This window comes from Canis lupus, chromosome 25 (genome assembly GCF_011100685.1).
Source record: "Canis lupus familiaris isolate Mischka breed German Shepherd chromosome 25, alternate assembly UU_Cfam_GSD_1.0, whole genome shotgun sequence".
NCBI lineage: Eukaryota > Metazoa > Chordata > Mammalia > Carnivora > Canidae > Canis > Canis lupus.
Window position 1 is genome coordinate 32,113,759 of NC_049246.1, and position 20,218 is coordinate 32,133,976.

Here is a 20,218-nt window from a genome sequence, read left to right on the forward strand (position 1 = left end):
TTTAAAGAAAAAAAGTCCATCTGTGAATGTTTATAGCAGCTTTATTTGTAATGGTAAAAAAACAAACAATCCAAATATCCATTCCATTGGTGAATGAGTAAAGAAAACTGGTACATCCATTAAACAGACTTTTACTACTTAGTGAGAAACAGGAATCAACTACTTATAACATGAAACATAGATGAATCTCTAAGGCATTTTGCTAAATTTCAAAAGAGACACAGAAGGATATAACTCTTATATCCATTTATACAACATCGTGGAAAAGACAAAACTAGAGGGATAGAAATTTGCTAAGTGGTTGTGAGAGGCTGGGGTTGGGGGAGAGAGGGTCTGACCGCAACAAAGAGGTAAGAGCTGTTCTGGGGTGATGGAAGTGTTCTCTTATGTAACGGTGGCAGCTGTTCTAGGACTGTATGAATTTGCCAAAATTCACACTGTACATTTAACAAGGTAAACTTCACTATAGTTTACTATAGTTAATTACACCTCAATAAGTCTGATTTCAAAAAAAAAAGAGTTCTTTCAATCTAAAGCATGAACCAGGCGCTAATAACCATTTCCTTCTTATCACGCTAAGTCTTAAGCCCCACACTCAATTCCACAGCTCAAATGCCATGGGGGGCAGCAAGAGAAAAAGGAAGCAAAGTGGCACTGAGGTGACGGTGGAATGAAGGAAATGCATGCCAGAATGTTTATAGAAGAACTCTATCACGTATGAACCAGGGAAGATAACTTGATATCCATTTAATTTTAATTTCAAGGAATTTGTCTTAGGGACATTTTTGACACAAGCCCAGTGTCGCGTAATTTTCAATCACAAAAAAGTGGAGACAACCAGACTCTTTAGTAAGGAGAGGCTAACTAAGTTATAGACATGCAGAGTGTACGACTCTGCAGGGATTCAAAAGACTGAGGCTGCACTAGGATTCCCCGTAACAACATGGAAGTTCAATCCTGGTGTTTTGGTGAATAAGAAAATCAAGCTGCAAAACGGCACATTATAGTGATCCCATCAGAAAACAACAAAACCTACACTTGTGGGTATACAAGCAAAGGTCTGGAAGACGTAGGCCAGTTGTTAACAGTGTTCACACGGAAAGCTGGGGAGGGGCAGGTGTGGCTGCAGGGAGACAGTTTGGAATGGTGTACAGTTCTCCACTTTTTTCCAATAGACACATATCACTCCCATGATAAATACGGGTGAAAATTAAAGTGACAGAGAAGCACCCACAGCAACAATGAAGGGCTGCCCCGGCTCCAAGTTAATGTATCCAGATGTCATGCTGCCATCTTCTGGAGCAAACAAGCATCGACAGGAGCGATGGGCTGCTGCAGTAAAAAAAGATTAAGGCAAGAACAAACTCTTCCAAAGCCCACTTTCCGATTCGACCGTTAATGAACAGAAACAGCTAAAAACAAGCAAGCATGATCAAGTACAGAAATAATTAACTTTTCACAAATCTTAGGAATACAAATGAGACAGTGGATAAAATTATGCCCCAATTGGTTTGATTTCTCAGACCTCTTCTTTTTAGGAAAACTGCCTATTTGTTATTTACAGATAATCAACAGAACATTTATACTGATACATCCCGAAACTAACAAAATACATCAAGTGTTTACATCCTTAACTGGAGATGCCAGAAAACAAGAATTTAACATTTGAAAACTCAAGCCAAAAAAACCCACATATCAAATGTGTCCCTTGTCCGCATTAGCACGGTTTGAGAAACAGAACAAAGCGGGTGAGCTTCTTAAAATTCAAATACAACGGAGATCACACATCATCATACAGCAACAAGGGGAGGAAAAAAAAATACCAGTAGTTTTATCCTTCACATGAAAGGAAGAGACCAAAAAGCTTTTAAAAAACAAAACCCTTAACATCGTATGTTTCTGAAAGTTTTTGTTCTTTTCTTTCTAAATTACCAAAACCAAAAAGTTTCAGAATAGTTCGTTTTGCTGAGGGGAGTGTGTGTGGGGGGTGTTGTTTTCAGTTTTCAGTGGTAGAGATTTGCCAACTATACCAAACTATAAACGGGGAGGGAAAAAAGCCCATAAATAATTTACGTGTAAAGATAAAAGAATTTTTAAAACAATCCAGCCTTTAGCTGAAGAAATTGGGGATCACTTTGAGTGTTAATGTAAAATACATTTAGTCTTTAACAGCAGGAGTTCCAGACCTATTGGTGCCAAGAAGGTAACAAATAGTCTCTATCTGAGGCAGGGGAAATGGGCACTCAGCAGGAGCTTTCTTCCCTGTTGTGTTATTTATAGAGAGCTCTATTTGTTAACATGTTTCTGCTATCAGGGAGACGGAGAGTTCAATGATTTAAAGGATTTCAAAGACAATTGTTTAATGATACAATGATTTATGTGCATTCACAAATTCCAGATATATAGCAATTTAGATTTTCAAACTGCTGTCATCAAAAGGGTAACAGGAGAGGACGCTGCTGAAAAGTAACTGGAAAATCCAAGACAAGTGATTGTACTTGAGATCGTGAAATAAAGAGAACTGCTGGAAAAGGCCAGATTAAATAAAAAATCAGCCATCTACCACCATCTTTGTGTTAGTAACCTAATTTTCCAGGGCCTTTTCATAGGAGTTTCTGGATTAAAAAAAAAAAATTTTTTTTTTAATCGAGAACCATGAATTAATTCCCAAATCAGTAATTTGGGTTTTCTTTGAATAAATCCTAAATGTGACTAACTGGAATGATCTGGAAGATGATTCAACTAAACTGCTCTGTTTTCACCAAAAACTAAACCTGCATGTCCCACCCCACAAACCATGTAAGAGGTTTGTTTGAAGAACAGAATGTTTTCACCGTATTCATTCATAAACTAAATACTCATTTTAGAATGCTAGATTTATAATATTCTGATTATTGAAGGAATTTTCCAAGGTGCCATGTTTAAGTTTTGGTTTTAACCTATTAATACAAAATTTTCATTTGAGACAAAGTAAATTAAAGCTTCTCAACTTTAAAACGTCTTATGATTTCCATCTTTCCTGTTAACATTTTTTAACCTTTTTTTTTTGCATTTTAAAACACATCTTTTCTCTTTTTCTAACAGTTTTTAACCTTGTATACCTTCCATCTTCACAAAATTACATGAATTCTATCATTTTGTTTTTTAAACTCTTCTCATCCAGACAGAATGAGTCAATTCTAAAAGACAAGGTTTTTTTGGTTTGTTTTTGTTTTTGTTTTTTTTGCAACAGAGACTTAAACGCTTCAGTGAACATGTACCAATGTGAAAGCTTCAGTAAGTGTGTACTATTTGGGGAGAGAAGAACAATATTAAATAGAATGTTTTCCTTTTCAATGAAGAAAATCACTTATTTCTACTTAAAAATAAGTTCAACTCAAATGATTTTATTTGAAACTTTTAAAACACCAAAGCTGAACAAGGGACATGAACTGGAATGAATGAATTTTTGAGCACGGATGGTTACCTTCTCTGCTGCCCTGCGTTCTGTAGGAAATGCCAGCTACTGCTTTAGTTCCTGGACAGGTTCGATTCTTTGGAAGTCCTTCGGAGAGCTCTCTCCCTTCTGGCTGAGAGAGGTTCTTCTTTTGTAGCATTTTGCCTGAGTAGTAGTATCTCTTGTATTTGCGAGCACAGATGTGCAGACACTCTTCCTCCTCTTTCCAGGTAAACTGGAAGAAGCAGCAGCAAAGCCCTCTCTGTTTTCTTTACCTGATACAGGGAATGGCATACTCGGTTTCTGTCCAGAAGACACAGTTTCTTTAGAGAGGGACAGGCCTCCAAATCCTCTGCTGTCAACTGTACATATCGTTCTCCTTTTCGTTTTCTGGGAAGTGCAGGAAGTGGAAGGAAATGGAAGTGAAATCCACACGAGCCCTTCATCTTCCAAATCTTTCCGTAGCCGTGTGCTGCGTCTTACTTTTGTTTCGCTGTTTGTTCTCTGAAAGGTTTGCTCGATGGAGTCAGATAAATCTTTATACAGTTCAGAATTTTCTAGACCAATTTCTACAGAGCTGCTCGCAAGGTAGGGAGATTCGTGATTTCCATTTTCTTCCAAATATAAACTCTGCCCATCGGAATAACATGAAGAGTGCCTTCTGTGCTGCTTTTCTCCACCACGCATACCAGTGCCACTTCTACCTTTTATGGAGTTTCTTCTCAAACCTGCACTCGGTCTTTTACTTTCTTTTACGTTGTTGATTAAGACCTCTTTATTCTGGAAGTCAGACGTTAAATGCATGGTCTGCACTTTTCCTTCTGTAGCTATGAAAAAGTCATCCTGTTTTTCATACTTTATGTTTACATCTTCTGAAATTTTAAAGATTTGGAAAATGTTTTCCACATTTTGACTGGCAGTAGCCAGTTCCCGAGACGGCAGGATAACACTGGATTCTGCATCATCGGCTGCCAGGGGCTCTGCGGTCACAGAAGCACAAAAAACATGACTGCTTTCGCTCTCAGGGCCCGCCTTCAGTTCATCTGCACCTTCTGACTTAATTTCTGCTTTTGGAATTATTTTATGTTCACTAGTTGCTACAGCATTTATATTTAAATCTTGATCTAAAGCAGAGTTAATAAGCGTCAAGGAACTTTTGGTGTAAGAGCTGCAGAATGCAGACAGATCGTATTTATTAAAGCCCTGATTCATCTGCAAATCTTCGGGGCTCTGGGGCAAAAGACTCTTTCCTTTAGGAGGCTTTGCTTCTTCAAGTTCTTCTTCAAGTTCACCGTTGGAGTTGAAATCATCTAAGGGATGTAAATAAGTTTAAGTCTCACTAAAAAGTAACAATGGAAATAAAAGTCAACATATCAAACAGGTGCCATATCATCTATTCTGTGTTAAGCTTTCAAAACTCACAAGACTTAGCAAATGCTGCCCTGTACTTGCCCCCATCTGTCATCTTGCTCTTTCCTTTCTAGTTCTTCTCCAAGCCACAGGTTAAGAAAATATGTATTTAATACATGAGTGGATAAAGTACATAATCTCAGACCATGAAAATGAGAAGTGTATCTCAAATTGCTTCCTGTAATGTACTTTCCACACTACAAGGTCAATCAGCACAAGGCGGCCACATTTCCCATTTCACAAAAAATGAATCACTGAAAGTGGGCACCGCCGTGCTTCTGAAACTTTTCTAGCTACATTTCCCCTGAAATAGAGAAAAGAAAACTTGGAATTCTGGCAGATCTGAGGGTACTTCTGCAGACTCTTAGGCCCTGTGTTTAAAAATTAATATAATTTAAACTGCATTATACTGTCACATAGAGCTTTGTTTCAATATTCTAAAAAATCTGTCCCTTCCACCTCAATCTCAAAGTCAGACTCTAGGAAGATATGCCAGGTGGAGGTGCCCGGTGTTTCTGACACCCTGTGTCACATCACACAGGTGAAAGAAACATCATTGAGGTTTTAAAGCTATGGAACACAGCCTTAAATAGATAAATCTTAAAAAAAAAAAAAAAAAAATTTTTTTTTTTTTTTTTTTTAAATGGGGCACCTGGGTGGCTCAGTCTATGAAGCCTCCAACTCTTGATTTGGTTCAGGTCATGATACCAGGGTTGTGAGATGGAGCCTGGGGTCTGGCTCTGTGCTCAGCAGGGAGTCTGCCTAAGATTCTCTTCCTCTCCCTCTGCCCCTCCCCCAGTTCCCATGTATGCATGCTCTCTCTAAAAAAAATATTTTTTTAAGATTTTAAGCTGTGTAACACAGCGTAAACAAATTCAGGCTTTCAGTACTCAGTACTACTGGATCCCATCTCTCTTGTTATCTCAGAGAGTATAGTTTTTAAATGGCCAAATAAGTATAAAAAATATTTTAAACAAAATCAGAACTGTAGGGTATACAAATCATCAGCTGAGCTAAAAATCTAAAAACCAGTATTTCATGATTTAGGTACTTAAAATCAGGTCACATGAGGCAGAGATTAACAGAGGGTCCACTTGGTGGCAACCAACTGATATGTCACTTGGGCTTTTCATACAACTTTAAAAATCAATGTTTATGTATTTGACATGCTAGGGAAGAAACACAGGGGTAAGGGATGGAGGGAGGAAAAAAGAAAGGGATGGGGGAAATGGAAAAGGGAGGAAGAATAATTTGCTTTAAACCTTTAAAACATGACACCATTGGATAGAGAAAAAAATAATCCTTCAGGTGTTTTTAAAAAGAAGTTCTCTAATAAGATGCAAGATGGAAAACATACACTAAGAGTCATCGTTTAAACATCTTTGGAAAAACTCCTGTCAGGAACTGGAGATATAATGAAATAAGACTTGGTCTTCAGTGTCAATGTGACTGCAACTTGCAGGGGAGGGAGGCAGAAGAACATTACAAACTAGACAGTAAAGGTGCAGTGTGAACAAAGACTCTCCCTGAAAGGCAGCTAGTGGAGCTAAATCTTAAAGGCTAAGCAGCACTGGGGCCAGATTAAAAAGAGGTGCAGTGGCCAACCCCCTGTCTCAAGACATAGTACATAAAGCGGCTGGGGTGTCGATGGTGCCCAGGGGCTGGAGGAGCATAGGTGATGATGGGCTACCTGTGTGTGCTTTAACTCTGTGCTTTTCTGAAGTTAAGAAGCAGGTTGAAGCCAACAGTCCAAGGTGGCATATACTGTATTCGTCCTAGGATCTATTATAAATCCTATAGATATATTGCAAATGGAATGCAGACTATATACATTTGATGACTGACAAAGACAGCTATTTTTAGAAATTATTCTATACAAAATTAACACACCAATGAACACATACTGTTATTAATTTCAGCATGATTTAGTCAATCTTCAAATTCAGGCATTATAAAACAGATGTAACTCCAATTTTTATCTAACTAGGATGTCAACTGACTTAATCTTTGCTTGCCAACATAACTGTTTCAAGGTAATCAAGTTCAACTCATAAATGTTATTTCTAATAGATGCTTGGCAGTGCCAATTCTACTGGAACATCATAGGGCAATTATTATTTTTTAAATTTTTGTCCATCTGTTACTGAGCCATCACCTTGTTTACGTTTCATGATGGACCATAACACCACACAGAATTCATTTTACTTTAACAGCATGCTATAAAAAAATCAAAACATTAAAATGCTTTAAAAAGAAAAAGGATGGAAGGAAATTATTTCCCCTAAAATTATATGTACTGGTACTATCTTGTGTCTTTGTTTCTCTGGGGAGAAGATCCAGAGTTTCCATCAGTTTCTGATGAGGGTAAAAGTTACCAACTACTGCTTCCTTAACTTCAAAATCTCATGGTAGTACGACACAAGGTTGTTATTTTTATTTATATGCTCTTTAACAGTGAATGGAAAAAAGGCAAAAGAGGGTGCAACAGCAAGAAAGTGATGGAGAAGACAAAAATATCAACAGGAAAAGAGCAGGATACCTGAACACATCCTTCCGGCGCCTAGAGTGGCAGGCATCCCCTCGGAGAGCTCAGGCAGCTCGGAAATAGGACTGAGGAGCGGCTTCTTCGAAGCAAAGTCTCTTTCCCCATATAAAGACTTCTGAACACTCTTCTTTCTCTTTGCTTTCTTCTTCCTGCAACTTTTTAAAGCCTGTGAAATGTAGTAAAATGCCGTAATTGGGAAAGACGTCACACCATTGAACTTCTGAACCTTTAATTAATTCTTACAGAAAAACCTGATATTAGTTATGCCATTTAAAATTTTAGAAATTCTGGGATGCCTGGGTGGCTCAGTGGTTGAGCGTCTGCTTTTGGCTCAGGGTGTGATCCTGGAGTCCCCGGATCAAGTCCCACATCTGGCTCCTTACATGGAGCCTGCTTCTCCTTCTGCCTATGTCTCTTTGTCTCTGTGCACGTCTCTCTCTCTCTCTCTCTCTCTATATATATATATATACACACACACACACACACACACACACATATATACACATATACCATGAATAAATAAATAAAAATCTTAAAAAAAAATAAATTTTTAGAAATTCTGAGTCAGGCATGGGTGCCTGGGTAGTTCATACAAAGTCAAACAGAATACGAAGCAGAACTCCAGTTTACAGATTATATGGTAACTAATGGTCTACATTTCCACAAAACATTTGCCAAAATAAGTTCTGGGTAAGTGAGAGATAGATTAGATGCTGTAAAGCTGACAGACTTAAGACATGAGATATTTGTAAATCAGATATAGTTACAGAATGACTCATGATTAACCTAGAATGAGGTATCTACTGGAAACTATGGGAGACTGTCCTCTGCTCATAGGTTTGGAAGAAGAAACAACAGTTGCATGCATAAAAGATAACACAAAGCTAGCTGAACTACTTCAAACAAAAGATGATTTAACCAAAATTGAAATGAGTAGGTCAAAATGAGATGGGTTAACAAGCACAAGTAGAAGATGACAGACAATGGTCTGGTAATAACTGATTACCAGACATGTGGGTTTCCATAAAAAATTGAAACTGTTCTAATACTATCTGGAATGTAGTATTAAATTCAATTTTGACTGCCATGTTAGCAACTGAGAATTAATGTTCTCTGTTAAAAAAAAGTTCCATATGGAAAAGACTTCAGTGAAACTCAAACACTGTATTGTTATGAGCAAAAAGAAGTACACTCAGTGTGATAATATTGGAGAGAACTAGACTTTAGGTCAACATAAGGAACATGTTTTCAGCAATTAAAGTTGCCAGAAAACGGAATCCATGCAAACATTTATTGAGAAACCACTATGTACATGTAGTAACTGGCTAGATAGGAAACAAAAAACAAACAGGATGTGGTCTTTAAGGGGCTCCCAGTCTAAGGGCAAGTAACTGTAATACATACAAACCATGACAGGGTCTCTATGGACTCAGATTGGTATGTGGCCTATAGGGGGCTTTCAAGATTGCTCCCCAAGGCAAGCAAGGCCCTTGTATGCAATGAGTATGAGCCTGAAAACAATGAAGGTTCACTGCACGGTGATTCAGGGAATGACAACATTTGATTTTACATTTAAGAAAGATTATTTGGGTGAAAGCATATAAACTGATGACGTGAAAGAACAGATGATATTCAAGAGTACAAAAACGGCACAGAACTGCATGTTCCCTGAGATATGTATAGATATCCTGTAAAAACAAAACAAAATAAGACATTCCATGGAAAAATAATTTTAGAACTGTACAAGATAAATGTTTCTCTTGGTGATTTACAATATACATTCAACATTAAATTCTATGAGAAGTCCTCAGTATAAATAATCTTCAAACACATTAGGGAAATGCTGGGTTAACTATTTTTCCATGAAATACATACATATATATATATACTTATGGAACATCTGTTGAGATTCCATGAACAGTTGGGGAAATGACAGCTTGGTCAATGGATGTGGAAACCAAAAGAAAAAATCTTAACTTGGGCTCCTCAGATGAGCTGTGAAAGAGAACACACGACCTCTGGTGCCAGATGCCTGACTCTGTCACCTAACTGCTTTGCGATCTTAGGCAAGTTACCTCACCTCTCTATACCCCCTCCTCTGCAAAATGGAAACCACACTGGCACACACTACTGCAGCGAGAATTGTTAGTTGATGTAAGTGAAATGGTTAAAATAAGGCTTGAGCCATACACAGAAGAGCTATGTGTCAGCTATTCTTGTTTTTTTAATTCCTTCCTACTACTATGAGAATATAGGGAAAATTTTTTTTGATTCCAAAGTATGCTTAGTGTTATTGTGTGACACAGGCACTACACAGTTAATACCCTATGGTCATTGTCATCAGTTATAACTTCTAGAATAGTTTGGGATTCATAGGTACAGAAAATACCCTTCTAGCAAGATTTTGGACATCTTTGTTCATATAAGATGTCTCCCATACCTGCAACACTTCCCGAAACACAATGACTTCCCGATAAAAAAGAAGGAATGAACAAATGAATGAATAAATGCAAAAGAAAAGGTATATTTAAAACTTCATAAAATTTGCTACACATAATGAAAAACTAATATTGCTTTTTCATTGTTACGGGCCAGTAGTACACCAACCGAGAAAAGACCAAAGATTATTAAAGCACTTGCACTCTGTCATGAACATACCTCTAATATTGCTTGCCTATTAGCAGGTTTCATTTGCAAAGGCTAAAATCTTATCAGAATTTAAATTTGTTCCAATACAAAACAGCCTTGCTTTTATACTGCAATAAAAAAGCTGCATGTATTCAGAAAAAAAAAAAAAAAAAAAAAAGCTGCATGTCACTGGAATCCTAGGGAAGCCACTGATTACAAACGGTTAGGCTCGTATAAGACTTGAGGCAGATAAAGGACAACTGAACATACTATCCCCAAAGTGATTCCAATCACTCCAGAATCATCAACAGTTCTTCCCAGCGAAGGAGATCACTAAATAGATGTAAATACTTGTCTTTTGTTTGCATAAACAATACTTAATTTGCTTCCTGTGAATAGCTTTAAAATTATTTTAAAACAATTCATGTACATAGCAACAAATCACATTGCACAGGAAAGCTTATGATGAAAAGCACACCCTTCCCTACACCTTTCATTTATTTATTGGTTCAACTTTTAGTTCTTAATGGCTAGCTCCACCTCTCTAAATAAGAGGCTCATACTGTCATTTTTTAAACCTTCGATAATGGAAAGTTTCTAACACACAACAGGTAAAATAGTATATTGAACCCCAGGTACCTATGATCTAGCTTCAACAATTACTAACATATAGAAATCAGGATTCATTTATAACTCCCTCCCTCAGATTTTAAAGCAAATCCCAGGCATCACCTCATTTCATGTGAAAATCCTTCAGTATCCCTAAGATATAGAGCTTCCCCCGCCCCAATAATAAAATGAAACATTTTATTACCTGGCATTATATTGTTGATTTTTTTTCTTTTTACAATGCCATTTCCCCCCTAACTTTATTGAGATAAAACAGACAGATAAAATTTAAGTGTAAAATACACAATGTAATGACTTGATATATGTATATATTGCAAAATAATTATTTTTTTTTATAATAACAAATACTATTCAGGAATAAAAGGAACTAACTGTTGATATACACAGCCTGGATAAATCTCCATATAATAGTGAAAAAAAAAAAAAACAGTCCTAAGAAGTTACAGAGTGTGGTTATATTTACATAACATTCTGGAAATGGCAAAATTAAAGAAATGGAGAACAAATTAGTGGTTGCCACTAATGATGGGGACAGGCATGGAAATAGGGCTACAAAAGGGGAAGAAATCCCTGTGGCAACGGAAATGTTCTTTATCTTGACTGTGTTGGTATTTTTCTATGTGATACTACTGAAGTTTTACTGGGGGAAACTGGGTAAAGGGTACCTGGGAAATCTCTAATTCTTGTTACAACAGCCTACCCTCAAAATAGGGACTCCTGGGTGTCTCAGTGGTTAAGCGTCTGCCTTCGGCTCAGGGAGTGATCTTGGAATCCCGGAACCAAGTGTCCTGGAGACCCGGGATCGAGTCCAACATCAAGCTCCCTGCATGGAGCCTGCTTCTCCCTCTGCCTGTCTCTGCCTCTCTCTATCTTGGTCTCTCATGAATATATAAAATCTTTAAAATAAATAAATAAAATGACCTCAAAATATACAGCTTAGGCACAAAGAACAAAAAGAGCAATTTACCCTAGTTATTTCCTCAGAGATTAAATTTCTCCATTTGGCCCGTGTCTTTTTACAGCTGTTCAAATCAGGATCCCTATAAGGTCATCACACATTCCATTTGGTTGACAGATCTTTGAATCTATGGTTATCTTTCTTCCCTTGCCATTTATTTGATGAGTAAACTGAGGCACCGGCCTCAGAGAATTAGTCAAACTCTGGATCTGGTTGACTGCAATCAAGATGTCTTTATTTTCCCCTCTCCCCTACACTTCCTAACATTAGTTGTTAGATCTAGACTTGATTAGATTCAGCTTTTTTTTTTTTTTTGAAAAGAGCATTTTGTGGGTGCTTGTACCCTTCCTCATTGCATTGGAAGGACTGCGTTCTCTCCCGTGACCTTTGTAGGCTCAAGTGCTCAGTCCGATCCATCCACTCTGGCTCCCCCATCAGCCTTCTACCCCATGATCAGCAACTTTCATGAATGTGTCTTTTTAACTTAGTAGAACTTTTCCTATAAATAAGTTACCCTCATCAACTATGTGTTTACTTGAAAATAGAACTCCCTTATTTTCTAGTTTTCACAAAAATGAGTTGGTGTCCTAGAAAGCTTCTAAGGTGACCTTTAAGATTTTTTAACTATTATGAACTTGAAGTGTTTTTTCACATTTGAAGTCTGTGTTTCAATCCACCACAACTGTTATTTCAGATAATCACACTGTCCCACCTTTGGTCAGTGGAGCCCCTTCGAGATGGTTTGCGGTCCTTCCCCATGGCCGCAGGGGTTTAAGCTTATTCCTTCACTGCACACTGGTACTGACCCAGGCTCGTTCCCTATGTGTGCTGTTCATAAACCCGCAAGCAGCCATTTCACTACGGAACCCTCATCACTTTTAGTTGAAGATGGTATTCAGAAATGGCAGTCTGGGTCCCAGGGGTGCTCACTGCTTCTAAGCCTTGAAAGAGCTAGGATATCTTCTTAAAGGAATAAAACCTGAGTCCGTACTGATGTTTCCAATTCAAATTTGGCCTAACAAGGTTCTGAATTTGATTTTTAATTCTTATTATCTAATGGTCAGGTCTGGATTCCTAGTAAGTAAAAAAAAAAAAAAAAAAAAAAAACTTCACAAGAACTCTTAATTTCTTTATTCTACATTACACTCCCCTCTCAGTAGGAGTCCTTCCTTATGTTTGATTAAGCTCACTTCCTTTGTAGTCACTCTTGTCCTGAGGATGCTTTCTGAAAGGACCTCTAAATTCTAGGTTTGAAATTATTCTTTGTGAGGTTAAGCCAATAACTTGACACCCAGATGATTTGGCTTCCTTTTATTTCAAATTTCTTTAAAAAAGATTTTATTTATTTATTCATAAAAGAGAGAGAGAGAGAGAGAGAGAGCTGGAGAGGGAGAGGCACAGAGGGAGAAGCAGGCTCTATGCAGGAAGCCCGATGTGGGACTCAATCCCAGGACTCCAGGATCACCCCCTGGGCCAAATGCAGGCACTAAGCCACTGAGCCACCCAGGGATCCCCTTTATTTCCAATTTTTAAGGACTGTTCTCTTTCTCATAATTCTGATTTACTGTATCCTGTGCCACACTGACACAGTTCAAAGTCAAAAGTCCAAAACATGCTCAGGAAAGTCTGGCTTTGAGTCTTTCCTATTCCCTCCTCTGTCTCCTCTCCCCAGGGATAATTGGTTTTGGCCTTTGGCTTATTCTCTCACTTTTATGAAAAGATTTTATATGTGTTTATCAATATATACACCTGTTCATACAAATACATGTTTAACGTTCCCTACTTTCTTAGATAAAACATAGTACATTCGATTGTCATATTAACTGCCATCACAAAATACCTCAGACTAGGTGGTTTCAACAATCTTAGTCTATTTCCTCACAGTTTTGGGGACTGGAGGTCCGAGATCAAGGTGCTTGCAGAGTTGGTCTCGGAGGAGGTCTTCTTCCTCAGTATGCAGATGGCAACTTCCTGCTGCTGCTTCTTTTTTTTTTTTTTTTTAAGATTTTATTTATTTATTCATGAGAGAGACAGAGAGAGAGAGGCAGAGACAAAGGCAGAGGGAAAAGCAGGCTTCATGCAGGGAGCCCGATGTGGGACTTGATCCCAGAAATCCAGGATCACACCCTGGGTCGAAGGCAGGCGCTAAACCACTGAGCTACCGAGGGATCCCCTTCCTGCTGCCTCTTTAGCTGGTTTTCTCCCTGGCTGTGTGCACACTGAGGGTCTCCTTTTGTGTCCAAACTTCCTCTTATAAGGACACATGTCACATTGGAATAGAGACCATCCCAATGATCTCATGTTAACTTAGAGTTTCTTCCCTTTTTTTTTAAAGATTTATTTACTCATGAGAGACAGAGAGGAAAAGGCAGAGACACAGAGAGAGAAGCAGGCTCTCTGCTGGAAGCCTGATGCGGGACTCAATCCCAGAACCCCAGGATCATGCCAAAGGCAGATGCTCAACCACTGAGCCACCTAAGTGCCCTGAGGTTAGGGTTTCAACAAAAAAATATTTTAGGGGGGGATCCCTTGGGTGGCACAGCGGTTGGTGCCTGCCTTTGGCCCAGGGCGCGATCCTGGAGACCCAGGATCGAATCCCACGTCGGGCTCCCGGTGCATGGAGCCTGCTTCTCTCTCTGCCTATGTCTCTGCCTCTCTATCTCTGTGTGTGTGTGTGACTATCATAAATAAATAAAAATTAAAAAAAAAAAAGAAATATTTTGGGGGCGGTGTGGGAGTGGGATCACAATTCAGTACCAAGAAGCCTACTCTATATGTTATTTTTACACCTTGTTTTTTTTCACTCAACAGTAAAGACATCCTGACATCATTCCATCATTGGAAATTCTCTTCACTACTTCTTCTACAGCTATAAAATACTTGGCCAACACACCATAGTTTATTCAACCAGTCTCATACTGATAGGTATTTAGTTTTTGTGTTTTTTGCATTGCAAAGGGTACTGCAAAAAAATATCTTTGCTCATATGCCTTTTTGTGTTTCTGTCATTGGATCTGAGACAGATTCCCAGAAACAAGATTGCTGGGTCAAAAGGTAAATGTTTCTTTTCATCAATGTTCAAAATATACCCTGAACCCCTAATCTGTAAAATAATCCTAACGACAGCCACAGCACCTACTATGGCCAGGCACCGGCACATTACATATATTAACTTGTTTAATGCACACAATAGGCTTTTAAATTTAAGTACCACTATTCCCTTTATTTTAAAAACAATGGAGAAATCAAGAATCTTGCCTGCCATTCCACTGGTAGCAAGTGGTCAAGCCAGAATTTAGAATCTAGGTTGGCTGGCTATAGAACCTGCTCTGTTAACCCCCTTACAGTGAATGCTAACTAACATCCTCACATCTTCTCTATCCACTTTTCACCTTCTGCTAGCAGCTACACTTAGATCGTCTTACACAATCCAGTTCTTAAAGCTTTGCTCTTAGTTGAAAACAAATAGCATTCACATCATGACTGTGTAAAATTTTTTTCATTGCTCTGCGAAGGATAAAGCTCATATTCCTTTCCTCTGGTGCCCCCTGTAGATGATTCCTAGCACTGTAAAACATACTTTCCCTTACACTTGCTTGTAATCACATTAATGTTTGCTTCATATTTACTCCAAAACTTTTATACACAGGCTTTTATTTGAAATGGTATATGTATGTAATTACCTTTCTTTTTCTTCTTATATGATACACCTTCTCCTTTCTCAATCATTGGTCTTTTTGTTTTTCTCTCCAAGGACCTTCTCCCTGGAGCACCCTTTCTTCTTGTTCAAATTTGGCCTGGTTGCTCTTCTAGGGCTGGCTGAACAACCAGAGATTTCCACATACTGCTCTCCCATATCATTAGATCCAGTGTGTTCTGAATCCTTAAGCTTACTTCCTCAGTTTCCTAGAGTATCTCCTCCAGTAATAATCCAAAGAAAAACTTTCAAAGTCCTTGAGTGTCTAAATGTCTTTATTTTTTCTTCTACACTTAATTGAATTTGACTGGGTACAAAGTATTGGGCTGAAATCAAGTTTCGTTCAAAACTTTAAAGATCCTGTTCAATCATCTTTCAGCATTCCGACTACTGTTAAACTTGATACTTACTATTCAGATTCTTGTTTCCAGGGAGGAAAAGTCCACTTTTCTTGTTATCCTTATTGCTCAATTTCATACCGACAGGCTGAAGACTTGGCCTTTTTTTTTTTTTAAATTTTATTAGGCATTCAGTAGGTCCTTCTAACCCGAAGACTCCTTTCTGTTGTGGGAAATCCCTTCTTTTGACAATTTCTCTCATTCTATCTTCTTCTTCTTTCTGAGATACGTACATAGTCTCCTAGATTCAGTTTTTACATCTCTTATTACTAGTCTATTTCTCTTTTGCTCTACCTCCTAGGGGACTTTCCTTAACTTTATTGTCTAGTCCAACTACTAGATTTTACATATATATGACTATTTTTTCCTCTGCTCCTGTTTCATAGGATCCTCTTCTTAGTTTCATGCAGGTAATATTTTCTTAAATCTGAGTAGATTAGATTTTTTTCAATAAAGTTTCCGTCCATTCCCAGAATAGCATCTCTTTCCGGGGTAAGTTTTTCAACTTTTAAATATTGATCTTTCGTCTCTTGTTTCTAACTCAGTTGTCTGGTTTTACATAAGGAAACACTGGATAAATTGGTCTGAGCTTCCTCTGCGTTCCATCTCAGTCTCTTTCCTGCATGGAAATTCTATTGGCAACTCTGTGCAGGGTGGGGCAGGGCAGAATGAGGAGCATCAGTGGGTAGGCTGTGCTTTAGGGCAAGAACAGGCTGTCAGGACTATGGAACTTTCCAAATGCCAGAATGAGGGCTTTCACTTGCACGATAACATCTGTTCTGAGATGGGAGAACATGGAGGGACAGGGGTGGAATGCCAACTGGTGCAAATAGTCTCAAATACAGAACTTTGTTTACTCTGTTACCTACTACCACTCCTCACTCTCACCATCCACTGGATCTGCTAATACTGGGCCCAAAGTCTCCTGGGATTGCCACGTGCAGGCTGGCTCCCAATGCCTCTCTGGCTCCCTCTAAGAACATTCTGGGCTGTAAATCCACCTCTTTCATCTGTTAATGTGCCCTCATCCACCTTGTCTTCCAGAGATTCACTGAAGGCTGTCATCTGTTGCTTAATATCCCTCCTTACTTCCTTCCTCTTCTCAGTGCTATTCTGAGTCTAGTCTCTTTATTATATCTATTATTTTAATTCCATGGGGTCCTGGGAGGGGTTGAAATAAACCTTAATGCTCAATGCTACCTGAACTTTCTGGCTATTGATTTTATGTCAAAAAGTATGTGTACATTCTTTGTAGCATTGTTTTTTAAAGAGTATAAAGAAAACCAATTTTTGATACAGTAATAGAGGTACATGCATATTTCTGAACATATGTGTTTTTTTTCAGCAAGGGGATCTTTCAAAAGATTGGGATCTAAAAGAAGGATTAGGGATCCCTGGATGGCGCAGCGGTTTAGCGCCTGCCTTTGGCCCAGGGCGCGATCCTGGAGACCCGGGATCGAATCCCACACGTCGGGCTCCCGGTGAATGGAGCCTGCTTCTCCCTCTGCCTATGTCTCTCTCTGCCTATCTCCCTCTCTCTCTCTCTCTCTCTCTCTCTGTGACTATCATAAAAAAAATAATAATAAAAATAAATAAATAAAATAAATAAAAGAGGGATTAAACCAGGAAAACTTCCAGCTTTTTTCTGGCTTTGCTGACTGCAGATGTTTGGGCCATGTTTAAACCAGTTTTTGTTTCATGGAACAGGATGGAAGTTTACTGTTTTGGTGGCCAGGATATTGGGGTAAAATTGAGTTTAGTTTTGGAAAAGCTGATATCTGAGGTGCTTGTAGGATGGTTTAAGAAGAGAAATATAGTAGGCCACTAATTATGTTTATACATTAGAAAGATTTGGGAGGCATCAACCATGCCACCTATGACATTACCCAGAAAATACACGATTTAGAAAGGCAGAGAGAAGAACTCTAGGTAGTACAAACTAAGGGTGGGTGGAAAAAAAAATAAACCTTTAACAGAGACTGTAAAGGGATGTTCTCAATTATGCCAAATACTGTGGAGGTGGCAACCAAGCACAAGAGCTCAAAGGTTGCACTGGAGTTTAGTCACTAGTTCACTCAATACCTTGGGAAAAAGATTAGAGTGAAGAGGGGGAAAATGAGAGCTGACTTCAGACAATATCTGAAACTATGGCTCTGCAGCAGGAGCACCTTTGTGAGCCTCTCCAGGAGCAATGTTAGATGGGAGAGGGGACAGTGGTGGATTAATCCAGAGTTGAAGTGGAATGAAAGGGATAGAGGACTGAGGTTACTGACAAGAGTTGGTGAAACTGCTCATGCAATTTAGGGTGAACAAGGAAATGGAGGAAATGACAGGATATCTGAATGCTGGAGGGTACACAGAGGGGCCAGATGACGCATATGAGTAAGGGAGTGAGAAGGCTGGATAGAGAGGCAGCTGGGGTCAGAGAATGGGACACAGAAGTGTGTACTACTAAAAGTGGGAAGGTCTTAGGTACCAACAAGCTGTGGGGTATGGCAGAGGAAGGTGTGTGGATCACTGAAGTGGAAAGGGTCCACTGGGTCAAGTAGCTGGATCAGCTATCCACAAAGACACAATGAAGTCACCTGAGCCAGCACAGGCCCTGAAGTGTTGAGGAAGATGAAGAGCCCATTTCTACATTCTTCTTTAAATACAGGAAGAGATCTAGCCATTTGCAGAAGCTAAGTCAAACAAGCAGCAGATGGCACACTCATCTCTAAGAAATTACAAGATTCCTCTCATAGGGTGAGGTTAGATTACATTCAAAGGTAAGAATCAATTTAACATCGGGGTGCTCGGGGATCCCTGGGTGGCGCAGCGGTTTGGCGCCTGCCTTTGGCCCAGGGCGCGATCCTGGACCCCGGGATCGAATCCCATGTCGGGCTCCCAGTGCATGGAGCTTGCTTCTCTCTCTGCCTGTGTCACTGCCTCTCTCTCTCTGTGACTATCATAAAAAAAAAAAAAAAAAAAAAAAAAACAAAAACATCGGGGTGCTCGTGTTCTACTGTGCTGAATGTACATGACACAATGAAGACAACACAAAAATGATCCTCGGGTAATTACAGCTGAGTATATAACTGCCTCTGACCCTTTCTATTTAATGATGATAATGATGATTTTAATACTCTTGGTTCAACGTTAACTGGAAGAATTCTGTTTCCTTGCTTTCCTAATCCTACAACAAAGAAATGTATGACTTCCACTCTTACTATATCTATAAACACACACTTACCTGATTCTTTTTAGGAAGTACTCTTCTTGTGAGCTTCCTTTCCTGAGATTTCCTCCTATTCATTTTCTTTTCTTTGCAAGGCTGAGCTTCTGTATTAAGTAAGTTGCAAACATTCTCTTCTGCAAAAGTGGTCAATTGCTATAAAGCAAATTTAGAGGAGGGATACCATAAAACACAAGCAAGTGCGTTTTGACATGTGTTTCTCATATTTTCCTCCCCACGCTGCTTCTACGTTTTCTATCCCAGTTCTAATTGACCAATTCTATTAGAAGTATTTTAACCATCTTAAATTCAAATGGAGGAGCTCAGTAATTACTAATCTCTGATCTTATTAAACTTAGAACCAGAAGCATATGCACTCTGTCCATTATTTTAAAGGAGAAAAAAAAGTTTAAAACCAGTTGATTTATTCATTTATAAAATATTTACTAAGCATCTACAACTTAGTAGCTAACTGCTATTGAGTTATGGCAGGGGGGATATGCACTTAGATTATCTAAATGTGAATCCTGGGTTTATCATCCAACAATGTCAGCTAAAAGCCCTATAATGGTATATATTTATGAATTTGGACAAAAACCCAATTTTATTTAATGAAAGAGGAAAAGACACACACCCAATGAGAGTTATGCTCCTACTGAAAAGAATTAAAACCCAGTGTTAAAAAAAAAACCAAAAAATGCAATGTTTTTGTAAAAAAAAGTTATAATTATGCCATTTTCTGGCTCTTGTAATTACACACTACTCTTCTCCACTGTGTACTTCAGTAAAATTCATAAAACCATGTAGATCCCAAACAAATGTGCCAAATGGATTACCTTCTACATTAACACAAACTCTGAAAGCATCTTGTTTTATTGTATTTTTTTCTAACAGAATTAAAATCAAATCAGAAAAAGAACATTACCATTGGTTATAGGCTATTAGCTCTCAGTGACACTAATTAAATCAAGATTTTATTCAAAATGATGTGATCATAAAGACAGAAAAAATCTCTAGTAAGATTTAAAAACAAATACATTGTGCCAAATACAAACACTTACATTTCTTCTGTTAGAGGCCCGTGTGATTCTATCAACTTTACAGGAGGCTATTTTCTCATGGTTTTTTGAAGAGCTAAAGCTATCAGTGCCTGATGAGGAAGACACAAGCAAAATTAGGGTAGCCAACAAAAAGTTGTAAGAGCCATCATTTTTCAAATACACTGGATACTGCTTTGGATACTCACCTCTGCTTTTAGCAGAAGATAGTATCTAAACATAATTAATTACTAAGAATAAATTT

At 38.5% G+C, this 20,218-nt stretch overlaps 1 protein-coding gene across 1 annotated transcript in view; it reads right to left on the reverse strand.

Annotated features, from left to right (window-relative positions):
- Positions 1–23: 23 nt before the first annotated feature.
- The window catches only part of CDCA2 (cell division cycle associated 2), a 53,203-nt gene continuing 33,008 nt past the window's right edge, over positions 24–20,218 (reverse strand). Inside the window, 4 exon segments of the mRNA XM_038573775.1 lie at positions 24–4,746; positions 7,386–7,557; positions 18,935–19,072; positions 19,978–20,066. Of these exon segments, the coding sequence (XP_038429703.1) occupies positions 3,503–4,746; positions 7,386–7,557; positions 18,935–19,072; positions 19,978–20,066 (1,643 nt within the window). The 3' untranslated portion in view covers positions 24–3,502.